This window comes from Rhinatrema bivittatum, chromosome 1 (assembly GCF_901001135.1).
Source record: "Rhinatrema bivittatum chromosome 1, aRhiBiv1.1, whole genome shotgun sequence".
NCBI classification, from domain to species: Eukaryota; Metazoa; Chordata; class Amphibia; order Gymnophiona; family Rhinatrematidae; genus Rhinatrema; species Rhinatrema bivittatum.
The window spans coordinates 752,637,088-752,652,315 of NC_042615.1; the positions used below are offsets into that span (position 1 = coordinate 752,637,088).

Below are 15,228 nucleotides of genomic sequence, written 5' to 3' on the forward strand. Positions count from 1 at the left end.
ATGGCAGTGGCTATTCTCTAAGTGAACTTAATAGCAGGTAATGGACTTCTCCTCCAAGAACTTATCCAATCCTTTTTTAAACACAGCTATACTAACTGCACGAACCACATTCTCTGGCAACAAATTCCAGAGTTTAATTGTGCGTTGAGTAAAAAAGAACTTTCTCCGATTAGTTTTAAATGTGCCCCATGCTAACTTCATGGAGTGCCCCCTAGTCTTTCTACTATCCGAAAGAGTAAATAACCGATTCACATCTACCCGTTCTAGACCTCTCATGATTTTAAACACCTCTATCATATCCCCCCTCAGTCGTCTCTTCTCCAAGCTGAAAAGTCCTAACCTCTTTAGTCTTTCCTCATAGGGGAGTTGTTCCATTCCCCTTATCACTTTGTTCTAGTTTAAAAGCTGCTCTATCTCCTTTTTAAAGGTTAGCGCCAGCAGTCTGGTTCCACCCTGGTTAAGGTGGAGCCCATCCCTTCGGAAGAGACTCCCCCTTCCCCAAAAGGTTCCCCAGTTCCTATCAAAACTGAATCCCTCTTCCTTGCACCATCGTCTCATCCACGCATTGAGACTCCGGAGCTCTGCCTGCCTCTGATGACCTGCGCGTGGAACAGGGATCATTTCAGAGAATCCCTCCCTGGAGGTTCTGGATTTAAGCTTTCTACCTAAGAGCCTAAATTATCTTTATTGTACGATGTTTCATAGGAAATTTCACATCAAATTTTGCTATGGGGCTCACTTTTTAAAGTTTAAGATAGTCTTAACTGGCTAAGCGTTGAGCAGGCCAAAGAAAAAAAAAACCTGTCAAGTGGGCCTGGCAACCCGATTCGCCACCTCACCATCCAAGTTTGCCTGTTGGCTCGATCCCCCCTGCCCAACCCCCAAGGCCTCCCCTAAAGAGTTTTAAATTATCCATGTTGAAAGTGGCACATCATGGTCCTTCCCCCCTCTATTACTATTGCTTAGCATTTCTATAGTGCTACCCGACGTACACAGCGCTGTACAAAAAATGCATGAGAGTCCTGATGAATAGAACTTACAATCTATCAAAACAAACATGCAGGTCAAGAGACTTGGGAGTTTCATATAGTAAGACAATGGTTAAAATTAGTTAATGAGGCCGAAAGTGGTTTAGAGAAACACACTTATGGCACACTCCTTTTCCTTTCTCCTCTTTTTTGCACCTCAGTCCTAACCCTCTCACTCTTCTTGGCATCTCAAAACCCTCTGCAGAACCAGGATTGAGATACACTCATTCCGTGATCTTGGCAGCTTCCACCATTGCTTTGGCAGCAACACTAGAAGCATAAGCTACTAACATTGCTATCAGAGATTTCAACTCTGTTAGCTTGCATTTCCAGCATTGCTATCAAAGCAGGGCTGGGAAGCTGCTGGGATTGAGGTATAAGAGAAGGGTAATCAGGAACAACTCATTAATAGACAGGAGGCAATTTTCAAAACTGTGTGGGTGGGTGCAAAGTTCGTGGATACTTTTATCTGTGGATTTTTCACCAGTTCTCAAAGGAATGTTATGCATGTACTTTCCCTTTGAAAATTGTCCAAGAAAAAAGTACCCACAGAATTTGTCCCTGGCTTTTCTGCAGATATATTGTTGGGCAAAAACATCACACACAATTTTGACAATGTAAAGCTTTGTTCATTGTTGCTTCCTCGGTCTTTCCTGACCCTGGGAACACCTCTAGGAATATATAGGTAAAGTACTCCTGTTCTGGAACAGCACCAAACCTGCATTCAGGGTGGGTAGATTTCAAATTGCTTTTACCCATGAAAGTAGCCATTTATGTGGATAAATGGCTTTTGAAAACTGCCATCTATATGATTTTGACCAGACAACTATACGTAATGATTTGAGCCACATGTATGTTTGGAATGAACATATTTTTTGCCATTTTGAGGGCTATTCTCATTTAAGCTTGCTCTACTAGACATTATACAGCAAATGTGTGCTTATTTATTTGATGGTCTGATCATTTCATAATATTGTTCACTATTGTGTATATTATATCTGAAACCTTCCCGACATCATGAAAGAAAGCACTTATCTTAAACTTGTTGCACATTTTTCTTTCTTTCACAACAAGTCTGTGCTGTTGTCACCATATTGGTTTATGGTCAGTCCCCGCCAACGTTAACGTTTCGCATGACGCTTCATCAGGGCGGATTAATACTCTCTCAACCTTTAGATGTTCGGGCTCAATTGTCAAAGGTTTCAGATATAATATACAAACATATTACCTGAAACTTGAACATTGTTAACATGCTCTACTTCGAAGCGATGAGCTATAAATTAAACGGGCTGTTAAAAAGAAGTTGTTGTGATATCTATGCTGCAATATAACGCTATCAAGACTTGGCTGAATTGTAGCATTAATGTGAAAACTGATATTGCTATGACATTAACGCAATAGCAAATGTTTTTCTTCAGACAGAAGTTTTCTGCAGTATCTAAAAACAATTGAAATGGGAAATAACCATGTTTTTATAAAAATAGAAAATGAGACAATAAAGACCAGTGATTGAACTTACTGGCCTACAAATATTGCGGTCATTTAAACCCTTTGCCCGTTCTGAGGTCTTTATCTCGATTATAAAATAATATTGTTGAATTGATTTAATAAAGAATAATTTTTAAAAGTGAATTATTGATATTGAGGTAACTTATGACTGGCTCCCACAGCTAGTTATTTGTGTTCATTATAATTGGATACTAGCTGTTCCCTTTTCCATTTGACACTATTGTGTATAATTCACAAGTTAAGATCGATAAAGTGATTTAATAATCTGTAAGAATAAGAGTTGACTTAAATAAATTCCAGGAAGTTTGGACCCAAAATATTGATGAAGATATAGAAAATGTTATTAATTTGGTTATGATAGTAGTCACTTTTAGCAACTTCTTATGAGAAGGAAACCCCCAAAAGAATAATCTGGGTTGGGTAAAATAAAGTGGAAGTGCCCTGGTTTTCTTAAGATCTGGTTAAGAAGAAACGAGAATTTGGAAAGTAGAGTGACAGTGACAAAGAAATTCAGCAGCTAAGGATTTAATAACTGTTACAAATGGCAGCTTGCAGGTCCCTTCCACCAACTGCCTCACTTATCCCTGATGCCGGCATACCTCTCTCATGGCACAGATGCTGCCAGCGACCAGGCCTCACCCGTGGCAGGGGTGCAACTGCAGTAATGCTTTCTGATCTCCTCCTAAGACGAGTGTGTGCCCAACATGTTGGCTCTTAAAGATGCCATGGTGGGAAAGCCCCCGCGGCACCCTTTGATGACATCACCAGCTCCTGTCTATTTAGCCAGCGCCCAGATACCACCTCGATGACTCAGCAACAGGTCCCCTGGCGTCTTCATGTCCTTGTGAATGTTGCTTTCTTGTTTATCCCTTGCCTTGTCTGTGCTCTTGTCTTCCTTGCCTGTCCATCCTTGTTAGTCCTTGTCTGTCTGTCCTTGTCTCCTTGCCTGATATCCTGGACCTGACCTGGCTTTGCTTTGGCCTCTCTTGACTGCTGCCTGGACCCAACTCTTTGCTTTGGACCTGACCTTGCCTTGCCTGCCACTTGCCCTGACCTCTGGCCTTTTCTTTGTCTTTGCTGTCTGCTGCCTGCCTTGACCACTGGCCTGTCCTCTGCCAAAGTGAAAGCTATTATGGGATAGCCCCATCCAGTAGGGATCAAGACCTTACAATGCTTCTTGGGCTTTGCCAATTATTATAGGCAATCTATTCCCAACTACTCTACTTTGGCAGCCCCACTTACCGCCTTAACAAAAAAAAGGATCCAGTACTAAGAACTGGACCATGCCCGCAATCCAAGCCTTTGAGCTACTCAAGCAGGAATTCACTTGGGGCTCTTGCCTTTACCATCCAGACCCCGCCAAGCCATTCATTGTAGAGGTAGATGCAACCACTCTGGGTAGGCACTGTCCTCTTACAGAATAACTGCAATAATACGCTGGTGACCTGCTCTTACTTTTCATGGAAATTCTCACCAGTGGAGAAGAAATACAATATCGTTGTCCGGGATCTACTAACTGTCAAGATGGCATTAGAGGAATGGTCAAAACAAAACACTGTATATACTGGTGTATACTCAAACTCTAGTAATACAAAAACACCAATGTGGAAATGCTGAATATAGTATTTTTTTATATATATGTATCTTGTGGATACCTCATATTTCACATGGGCTATATTCAAAACGCCTCAAGTGTGGGGTATGCAGTGTATTTACGTACTGCTATGCATGTCGCTCACAAAATCTTAGGACTATGCTCCCATTATTATAATTATCGGTAACCACATAGTTTACATTTTTTTTAAAGGTTTTCATTCATATCGTTATTATTATGCAGAAAAAGCAGAATCTTTATCTGAACTTATCTGAACAGTTTATGATAACACCAGCCCGACCCGACACGGTACGTGTTTCGTTGACTTCTTCAGGGGTGGGAAGGCAATACGGTGTTTTAAATCACTGTCTCTCTGCATAGGTTACTGCTTGTGATTGTCAGAATTTAAGCTGAAGTTGCAAGCAGTAACCTATGCAGAGAGACAGTGATTTAAAACACCGTATTGCCTTCCCACCCCTGAAGAAGTCAACGAAACACGTACCGTGTCGGGTCGGGCTGGTGTTATCATAAACTGTCCAGATAAGTTCAGATAAAGATTCTGCTTTTTCTGCATAATAATAATGATATGAGTGAAAACCTTTAAAAAAATGTAAACAATGTGGTTACCGATGATTATAATAATGGGAGCATAGTCCTAAGATATTGTGAGTGACATGCATAGCAGTACGTAAATACACTGCATACCCCACACTTGAGGCTTTTTGAATATAGCCCATGTGAAATATATGAGGTATCCACAGGATACATATATAAAAAAATACTATATTCAGCATTTCCACATTGGTGTTTTTGTATTATTAGAGGAATGGTAGCATCTATTGGAGGGCACTAAATACCTGGTGACCATTTATACAGTCTAAATAAAATCAAAATATTTGAATAGAAAAGAATTCAATTATTTTCATATACAATAAACTAATTATTTAAATAGGAAAAATGGTATCAAATACAATAATGCTGACCATTTATACACACTATAAAAACCTGAAGCACCTGGCACAAGCTCAGAGACTAAACCCTAGATAAGCTTTGTTCTTTAATTGATTCAATTTTGAGCTGTGCTACCGGCCAGCTGACAAGAACCTGTTGGGCGGATGCCCTTTCCCGTTCTTTTATTATTGAAGGAATTAAGGCCCCCCACCCCAAGTCTATCATTGACCCAGCCAAAATCATGGCTGTCACGGCCCTTTCAGGTCCCCTGGGCAAGATCGTGGTACCTCGACGTCTGAGACATAAAGTCTTGGAATGGGCATACGAGTCCCACATTTCTGGTCATTTTGGTATTACCCAGACATTGGAACTCATAGCGCAACACTACTGGTGGCCCCAGGCCTGTCCTCTGTTTTTGTTGATTACCGCCTGACCCGACCTGTGCTCTGCCTTGTACTCTCGCATCTATCTAGCCCAAGGGACCCACCTAAGACCCTGTCGGCCCCAGTAACCCAAAGGCTCAACCTGTGGGGAATGGGGCTGTTTAGGCAAAGCTCAGTTGGTCCCCTTTCAGGGCAATGCCATCAGCTGACAGGCTGGGCCTAGTGGGCTTGCTCACTAGGCAGTGCCAACCATCCCCCAGCACATGGGGGGGCCACATCTCCACCAAGGATTACAATAACCTAAAGATGTATAAAGGCTGTGTTCAGAATGCTAGGAAATTTTACTTTACAGAACAGATAAAGACCTCTTAATCAACCTAGGGAACTATTCTCTATAGTAAAAACATCTGTTAAGGAAGCCTACAAAATTAGAGTCTTCAGCTATTGACTGTGAATGTCTTGCAAGTTATTTTCAAGAGAACGTGAGAAGCTTCAGAACACCTTATAATCTGGTGTGGTAAGTATGCTTGAAATTAGGAATGATAAAGTTACTGCATTTTGGTCTCACTTTGATCTTATTATGTTGGTAGATGTAACAAAACTGATTTCACAGATGAAATCGACTGTCAGTTAGATCCCTGTCTTTTCTGGATAGTCTGTTTATAGGTGGCTAAGTATCGATTGCAAGTGAAAATAATAATGCATTCCTCATTTAGGGGTGTGTACCAGAGTTATTGAAGAAAAATTTGGCATTACCTGTGATGGATGTGACAAACGTTTTTCCTATATCAAATTTACTGATGTTGAACAAAGTAATAGAGAAGCGGGTTTTATTCCATTCTATTTAGAAGTGCATAAGATATTAGATCAGTATCAGTTTGGCTTTAGGAAGGTGCATGGTTTAGAGAGACTGCTAATTTCCTTGATGGATTCATTGCACTATACTTTAGATAGCAGGAACACAGTTTTATTGATCCAGCTAGATATTTCAGCTGCACTTATTGCAGTTAGCCATGAGATTTTCTTAAATTAATTACAGTCAATTGGATGACTTAGGCCACAGCCCAAGCCAGGCCCGATGCCATGACCTGACCCAGAGGCCAGGTCCTGAGGCCTGGACCTCGGCCTAGGCTAGAGCCTGAGCCCAGGTCCAATGCCGCAACCTGACCCGGAGGCCAGGTCCCAATACTCAGACTCACACAGGAAGACAACACCCTGTGCTTTGATACTACAACTTTTTCTGATAGAAACTGCAGAATTTATTGCTTTTAGACCTCTTACTCCTTCATCCCGAGAGCTTGGTCTCTGCACTTGTCTCAGGGCTTTCTTACACACACACATGCTCAGACATCTCCAACATGCTCCCTCTCACACAAACATGCTCAGACACACAAACATACATGCTCCCTCTCTCACACATAAGCTGACACACACATGCTCCCTCTCACACACATTAGCTCAGACACACACAAACATACATTTTCTCTCACATACACATGCTCAGATACACACACACACACTCTGCTTCTTCTCACATACACATGCTCAGACATACACACATGCTCACAAACACCTCATTTACATTGTAACTTACCTCCCCTCTTAAACAATTAAGTTAATGTTAATTCACCTTTGTTTGATGTGCTATGACTGTCATCATGAACATCGGTATAGAAAAGAATTAATTAAATAAATAAATAATACATACTCAGATTCACATATATGCTCAGACACATACCCTGACATGCTCCCTCTCACTCACACATCCTCAGACACACAAACACACAGGTTCCCTCTCTCACACATATGCTCAGACATACACACACTCCTTCTCACACGCACATGTTCAGACACACTCCCTCTCACACAAAGATGCTCAGACACACACACACACTCCACTTCCTCTCACACACACATGCTCAGACACAAACACATGCTCCTTTTCACACACACACATGCTCCCTCTCACACACACACTCTGCTTCTTCTCAAACACACATTCTCAGACACATACAAACAGGCTCTGTCTTATACAAACATGCTTAGACACACACACAGTTTTCTTTTTGCTTATACACACACATATCAGCTCCCTCTCTCACAGATACACCATGGCCTCTCCTGGAAGCCTCTGACCTCTACTTCTGCTGCAGGGCAGGTTGGGAACTACCTCAGAACTTTTTTTCCTTCTGGTCACCTAGCAGGTTGGAATCCACTGGGCAGTCCTGCAGTTCCCTCATCTCAGCTGCAGAGTGGGTTGGGAACCACTGTGAGGCCCAACAGCTCCCTCAAATTGGCTGTGCAATGCCAACTGCTCCCTCTTCTCAGCCCTGTGCAAGTTGGGAACCACTGGGCAGCAGTGCCAACAGCTCCCTTATCTTGGTTGCAGCCCTGTGGCTTTCACTTGAGTTAAACCCCCAGGTCGCTGCCCCCTCCATGTTGCTGCCCTGTGCAAGTAAATGGCTTGCACAGTGGGTTGTACCGGCCCTGAAGGATCTGCGTTATCAGCTGTGTTTTCAATTTTTATTTACATCTCCTAGGGAAGATGTTATCTTCCCTAGGAGATGTGAATAACTGGACGAGTACACATAGACTGGTCTTGAATCTGCAAAAAACAGAATTATTTAGGGTAGATAGATTTATATCGTGCAAAAATATGACACACCTAGGGGCAGATTTTTAAAGACCTACGCGCATAAATCCAGGAGGATTTACACGCTTAGGGGGTTACACACGTCGGGCCTATTTTCAAAAGGCCCGGCGGTGCGCGTAAAGCCCCGGGACGCGCGTATGTCCCAGGGCTTTTCTGAATGGGCTGGCAGGGGGCGGGATGGGAGCGGGGCAGGGCAGGACAGACGGTCCGGGGGCATGGTTAGGTGGTCCGTGGGCATGGCTGGGCTGGACTCTGGCACAGGGGGATCGCATGCCAGCAGTCAGCCGATGTGCACAAGTTACACCTGCCAGAGGCAGGCGTAACTTCCAAAACAAAGGTACGGGGGGGAGGGGGGTTTCTTTAGGGCTGGGGAGCGGGACAGGGAGGGGAAGGGAGGGGACAGTGGGGGGGAGGGAACGGGGAAAGCCAGCGGGGCTCCCCGAGGGCTCGGCACACGCAATTTGCACTAGTGTGCACCCCCTTGTACGCGCCGACCCCTGATTTTATAACATGCGTGCGGCTGCGCGTCCATGTTATAAAAGCAGGTGTACATTTGTGCGTGCCGGGTTGCGCTCACAAATGTACGCCCCCCGTGTATGTTTTAAAATCTGCCCCCTAGTGATTGGAAATCATAAGATTGCAATATTAACTGATTCAAGATAAAGCCTAAAATCACACATTAAAATGGTAGCTAAGTCAACATTTTTCAAATTAAGGATAGTTAGACAACTAAGTTATTATATTACCTATCCTGATTTAACATCAGTGGTATAAGCCCCAGTGTTAAATAAGTTGGACTACTTCAACTTGCTTTACTTGGGGTTGCCAAAAGTTTTGATTTGAGTGTCACAGTTAGTGCAAAATGCAGCTGCTAGGTTGATTACAGGAGCTGTGTACAGTGAGTGAGATAAAAGATGAAGGATCCATATTGGCTGCCTATTCAGGAGAGAACACTGTTTAAAATTCTTTCTCTGCTTCATAAAGCTATACTGTGAAGGATCTTAATGTCTTTCTGATCCTATTGAAAATCATTATAATGGTTTGGTTTACTGTAAGATCTAGAGTAATATCACAAATCATGGAAATTTAAAACATTGTAAATCGGTTCCATTTCATATAACAGTCTATAGCCTTTGCATATTACATACTACTGTTATTCCTTAAAATGAAGTGCTGCATATTATGTGCCATACTGTACCTGATCAGATCAAGGAAAGCATCTGCAGCTGTGACTTGCTCAATTTTGCCCTCTCTATGCATATTTTCCTTTGTCCCTTTTCCAGGGTGGATGATGATCACAATGATTATCCCAATGAACACAGCAATTACTGTGGTTGTCATGTAGTAGACAACTGCTCGGATACCCATCTTTCCTGAAGCTTTACTGTCTAAGGCGGCCATTCCTGAAAAAGGAAAATGGGAGGACATTTATCAGGCATGTGGAAAATAATATATAAAAGGGCTTAGTTAACTATGGCAAGCAAGTAACATGAAAAAATGCCTAAGTATTTGGAAAAAAATCCCCAAACTTTCTTTGTTTCATTATGCAGCAGCATTATTATTATGCTGCAGGTGTGAGCATGGATTAAAAAAATTGTGTTTCCTTTCATTTTTTATTTATTTCATTTGGTTTTGCTTCTGTCTTTTAGCTCACACTGAAAGATGGAAACGAAACAAAAATTTGTTGTTGATTTGTATAATTTTGGATTGTAAACAAAATGAGACCAAAAAAAATGTAGTTGTTTTCAAATGACAGCATCGGACACACCCGCCGTAAGGCAATATTGGCTATGAACATTTCTGAACCTAACCATGACTATACTAATGGCCAGATTTAAGGATCAGGCCAAAGAAGGACAAAATATGTTAAAAGAACAAAAGAAAAGCAAATTAGATCTTCACCCACCAGGCAGGAATACAAAACTTAAAAAAAAAACCCCAAAAACAAACAACTTTAATTTCAGCATAGCACAAACATAGCTAATGCAGCTCAGAAGGGGTTGAAAACCAGAAAACACACTTCATCAGGAGTTGGAATATGCCAGAGCATTTATGCTGGGTATCCCATAGATACCCAGCATAAATCAGAGCAACTTTTATTAAACACTCACAAATAAACGTTGTAAAAACATATCTTTAACATGAAAAACATGAGGAATGTGCAATGAAAATATTTAAGTTCCATTCAGATTTCCAGTTCATTGTCCTGTTTCATTCAGTTTGTTTGAATCAGATCAGAAACTCATTCATTTCACTCAGGTCATGCGTCTCATTCATTTCTATTAACATCAATGGGGGACGCAATGCATCCTATTTTTGACTCTAACGTTGGGGTTTCCATCCGGGTTATGTGAAACTTGCTGGCAGGCAACAACAGCCCAAGATACGAAGAGTGGCATGAACATCCCATGGCACTAAAAGAGGGGCAAAGGGCACCAACAAAGGTATGAATGCAGAAATATTTATATGGCTTTTTTTTTAGCAAAGTATACAAAACAAACTGATAAAGCAAAAAAATCCCATTACTCAGAGAAAATTCAACAGCCAAATGGCAACCCTATAATTTTGTTTAGTATTGTTAAATCTTTATCATCCTTAAGACAAGACATTCATTACAATATTGACATTAACTTTTGTAACAGTCTTGCACACTATTTTATGGAGAAATTCTCGCATCTTCCTATACCAAAACCTAATAGATTAGTAATCTCTTGTACCTGGAATTCTTTTCAAGAAGTTGGTTCTTTGATGATCTCTCAAATCTTGTCAAAAGTGAAACCCATATCTAATCCATTAAATCCATGTCTGATTTACATATTAAAAGCTCCTTGTGATCATATTTCTTTACCACTATTTCATATGGTGAACTTCTCTCAATTTAAGTGTGTTTCCTGAGGCCTTGAAACAAACATCGATATTGCCTATTCCAAAAAAGAAACTCACTGACTTGACTAATGTTTTCCAATTTTCAATCAGTTGCTTCTCTCACAACTATAACAAAAATCATAGAATCTGTTTTTTTTTATTTCAGTTGATGGACTATATAAATAAGAATTCCATTCTTCATCCTAACCAACATGGCTTTAGACAAGGCCACAGCACTGAAATATTACTGTTATCAGACCATTATAAGAGGTTTTGATTCAAACACAGATTACATCTTAGTTTTATTAAGCATATCTGCAGCATTTGACACACTGGACCTCTTACTAAAATGTCTAGAATCTATTGAAATCACAGGAACTGTATATAAATGGTTTGTTTCATATTTACTTAATTGCCCTAAGGCTCTTTCCTTTCAGCCCTACTTTTCAATATATACCTACTTCCACTTTGTCGCCTTCTGCCTGAGTTGGGTGTAGATTTCAGAATATACGCCGATGATATTCAATTTTTCATTCCTTATAATGCCTCTTGGGATACACCCACCTTTTTAAACTGCTTTTAATTCTTATGCTTGATTGTTTGCTTTTAGTCTTGTTAACTAATTTTCTTTTCTTTTTAAATATTGTCTTGCTTTATACCTAAAGTCTCTTGTCCTGTATGTTTGTCTTATTAGACTGTAAGCTCTTTTGAGCAGGTCTTTTTGTATGTTTATACAGCGCTTCATATGTTGTGTAGCACTATAGAAATGTTAAGTAGTAGTAGTAGTAATAATCTTTTGTGCCTCTTTGCATAAAATCTATGAATATTTGGTTATTCCATAATTGCCAGAAATTGAATACATCTAAAACTGAAATCGTACATTTAACCACTATCCCAATTCATCTCATTGTCCCCCGAGTGCATTTAAAATTGATGACCATGCTATCTCAATAATGCAAAAAGCTCAAAACCTTGGTGTAACACTAGATGAGAGTTGTTGATGCCCATCATATATCTATAGTTGTTAAATTCTCATTTTTTAAAGCTGTTCCTTGACAAAGATGATTTTTGCTCAGTTTTACAAGCACTAATTCTCACTGGCCTAGATTACTGCAATGCCCTATTTATAGGCCTTCCAGCTAATATCCGTCCTCTTCAATTAATCAAGAATGCGGCTGCTCACATATTAATGAACTCTACACGTTGCAAACACATTTCACCCATCCTTTGATCACTGCATTCGTTACCCATATCCTTTCATATACTGTATAAAATTCTTAAAATGATTCACAATTTTATATATAACAATTCTACTATCTGGTTATGTACAACTTTACGTATTTAGAAACCTGGAAGACACCTCTGCTCGACAAACAGAAATCTCTCGAACATTCCTACCAGACTTGACCTTACTAGAAAGCGTGCCTTCTCGATTACTGGTCCCACTCTCTGGAATGCATTGCCTGACTCTCTCCATTTAATATTTAATATTAAAGAGTTTAAGAAAAATTAAATAACTTTACTATTTAAAAAGACTTTGACACACAAGCTAATGTTTTTTTTGACCCTTTTTATTTACTAAACTGTTATTGCTGAAGAATGTTTTGGTTGCAACTTACTTTTTGTAAAATTGTTTGATTATTTTAATGTACTTATAATGTATCATTGTGAATGTGCCATTGTAAGCTGCCCCGATCAATATTTCTTGAAGAGTAAGGTATATAAAAGTTTTTAAAGAAATAAATGTACAGCCCAAGCACCATGAGAGGGGCAAAGTGACACAAATTGGGAAGTGAACACCCCAAAGTATCAAGAGATGTAAATCAGCATAAACAATGGCACGAACAACCACAGGGGCAAAGGGCACCAAGAGTATCATGAGCACCCCAAGGCATAAAGTGAGAGAGATAACAGGAAGAAAAAGGGCATCAAGATCCCAAGAGATGTTTTTGGAGATGGTCTGTTTCAAGCCAGTTTCAGAGATTTTTGTCTTCAGAAGGAAGTTTTGTCTACCACCTTTCCTATCTGGGAGTAGGGAAGAGAGGAGGTTTTTCTTGCTATTCTATGACCCTTCTACCAAGTGTCGTGGAACATCTGGAAAGGAATTGTGAATAAGACTTTATTCATCTGGAGACCCCCACTGGAGTCTTCATTCCAGGGAAAAAGAAGCTGAGAGAAAGGGAATTCTGCCTACATCTAGGAGACCCCTGCTTATCTGGGACTCCTGGTTTCCAGAATGTGAAATATTGAGGGATACTTGCATAGATGAAGATAAGCTTTAGAAATCTGAGACGGACATGGATGTGTATGGTGCCAGTTAATTTTATCTGAAAGTTTTAGGTTGGAACCCCCACCCAGAGTGATCAGCCTGTTTATTCTGGTACACACACTTATCCATAGAAACATAGAAATGATGGCAGAAAAGGACAAATGGTCCATCCAGTCTACCCAGCAAGCTTATGGTAATTTCTGCCACACCATACAAGTCACTCCCATACTTATCAGTTTCCCAGACCATCAAAGTCAGGGTCCTTGGTTGCTGGGGGTTTTTTTTAACTTTATTTTTATTGAAAATTAAATTTAATTCAAATACCAGCAAATTCAAAAAGGAAACATACGGATACATTATAATTATCAATACAAAAAAGAAGAAAAGTAATAAAAAGTAAACTAAATATTCAGTATCCTCATTATGTATCATAATATGATGGTGGGATATAGAAAATGGTCCTAGGGCAGAACCATGTTTTTTAAAGAAAACATATCAAAATATTGATAAGCATCCTAAACAAGCAACCTTCTCTAAATAGACCAAACCATTAAGAGGAAGAGGGAGGCGCACTGAGTCGCGCATCAATGAAATCTCTCAGGTGCGTAGGGGTCAAAGAAAATATAGCGCATTGAATTCAAAATTACAAGACATTTACACTGAAGTCTAATAATACAAGAGGCCCCCAGTAAAATAACATAAGAATGCATGGAAAGAAACTTCTCCTTCTTTCTAATGTAGATTTAGCTAAGTCTGGAAAGATCTACACTTTCTCACCCTTAAACAAAACATCAGAATGGGAGAAAAACAATCAAAGAATATTATTTCTATCTTGCAAAAAAAAGAAATGATATTAATAAAGTAACTCTAGAATAGGGCTGAGTATTAGAATTTTTGAGAAAATCATTTATATTAGACAAAGTATTTTGTTGAACTCTCTCTGAATAATCTCTATCCGAAGTTTTCTTAATCAAAGGTAAATAGAAAATCTTTTGAATAGGAGGAAAAGCAGATTCAGGAATTTTCAAGATATCTTTCATATAGGTTTTAAACATTTCTAAAGGGGACATCATTGGGATCTGAAGAAAATGTACAATCTACAAGTTTAGACCTTTTGAAACATTTTCCAGGTTCTCAAGTCTATGAGATATAGATATAGATTCAGAAATGTGCTTAACTTGAAGAGCTTTAACCTTGGAAACAGAATCTTCAAGATTAAATATCTTAGATTCACACTGCTGCAGCTGATAATATTGACTCAAAATTTTGGAATGAATGTATAAAGTAACAGATACCAATGATGAAACAGACTGTTTGATGGAGGTCATGACACCCCATAGATTGTCCAGAGTCACCAAATTAGGCTTCTGAATAAATGGGGCAGCTTGCATCCTTACCGGTAAATTGCGCAGTGACCACATTTCCCCAGTACTCTGAGCATTACATTGGTTACCTGTTGAACACCTAAAATACAAAATTATTTTCACTATCCATAATCTCTTAAATGATGATACTCAAACATGGTTTAGTTCACAACTCCAGATCTATAGACCCACTAGAAGCTTACGCGCAGCCCGTTCTCAGCTGGCCCTCAGCTCTGGAATTCCATCCCAGACAACATAAGACATCTTGACATCAGGAAAGAATTTTAAAAAAGTTTAAAAACTTACCTTTCTAACTGCGCATTTAACATCGATGATGCTACCTAAACTTTCGTCCTGCCCAGAAACCTTCATTTTCCTTTTAGTTTGTTTTTCTTCTACCCTCTCCTTTTTTAAAAATGTTGTGGTTCATAGATGGATGGCATGAACAGAATCCTATGGGATTATTATTTCTATTCCCAAAGACACAAAACTTATAGCCATATGCTAAGGAGCTGATGAATTTGGTGGAACCTTAAGAAATTTTGGCAGGCCATATCTTATGGCTTTCACTAAGGGGCCGATGCAATAAAAAGCGCAGAAAGCGAGTGCTGA

The 15,228-nt window shown here is 39.8% G+C and overlaps 1 protein-coding gene across 4 annotated transcripts in view; it reads right to left on the reverse strand.

Moving 5' to 3' along the window:
• SLC1A3 (solute carrier family 1 member 3) overlaps positions 1-15,228 on the reverse strand; it is a 326,416-nt gene that overhangs the window by 90,540 nt on the left and 220,648 nt on the right. For all 4 annotated transcript variants that reach the window (XM_029578718.1, XM_029578735.1, XM_029578727.1 and 1 more), the window contains one exon: positions 9,317-9,521. In XM_029578718.1, the coding sequence (XP_029434578.1) occupies positions 9,317-9,521 (205 nt within the window). The remainder of the gene's footprint in view (positions 1-9,316; positions 9,522-15,228) is intronic.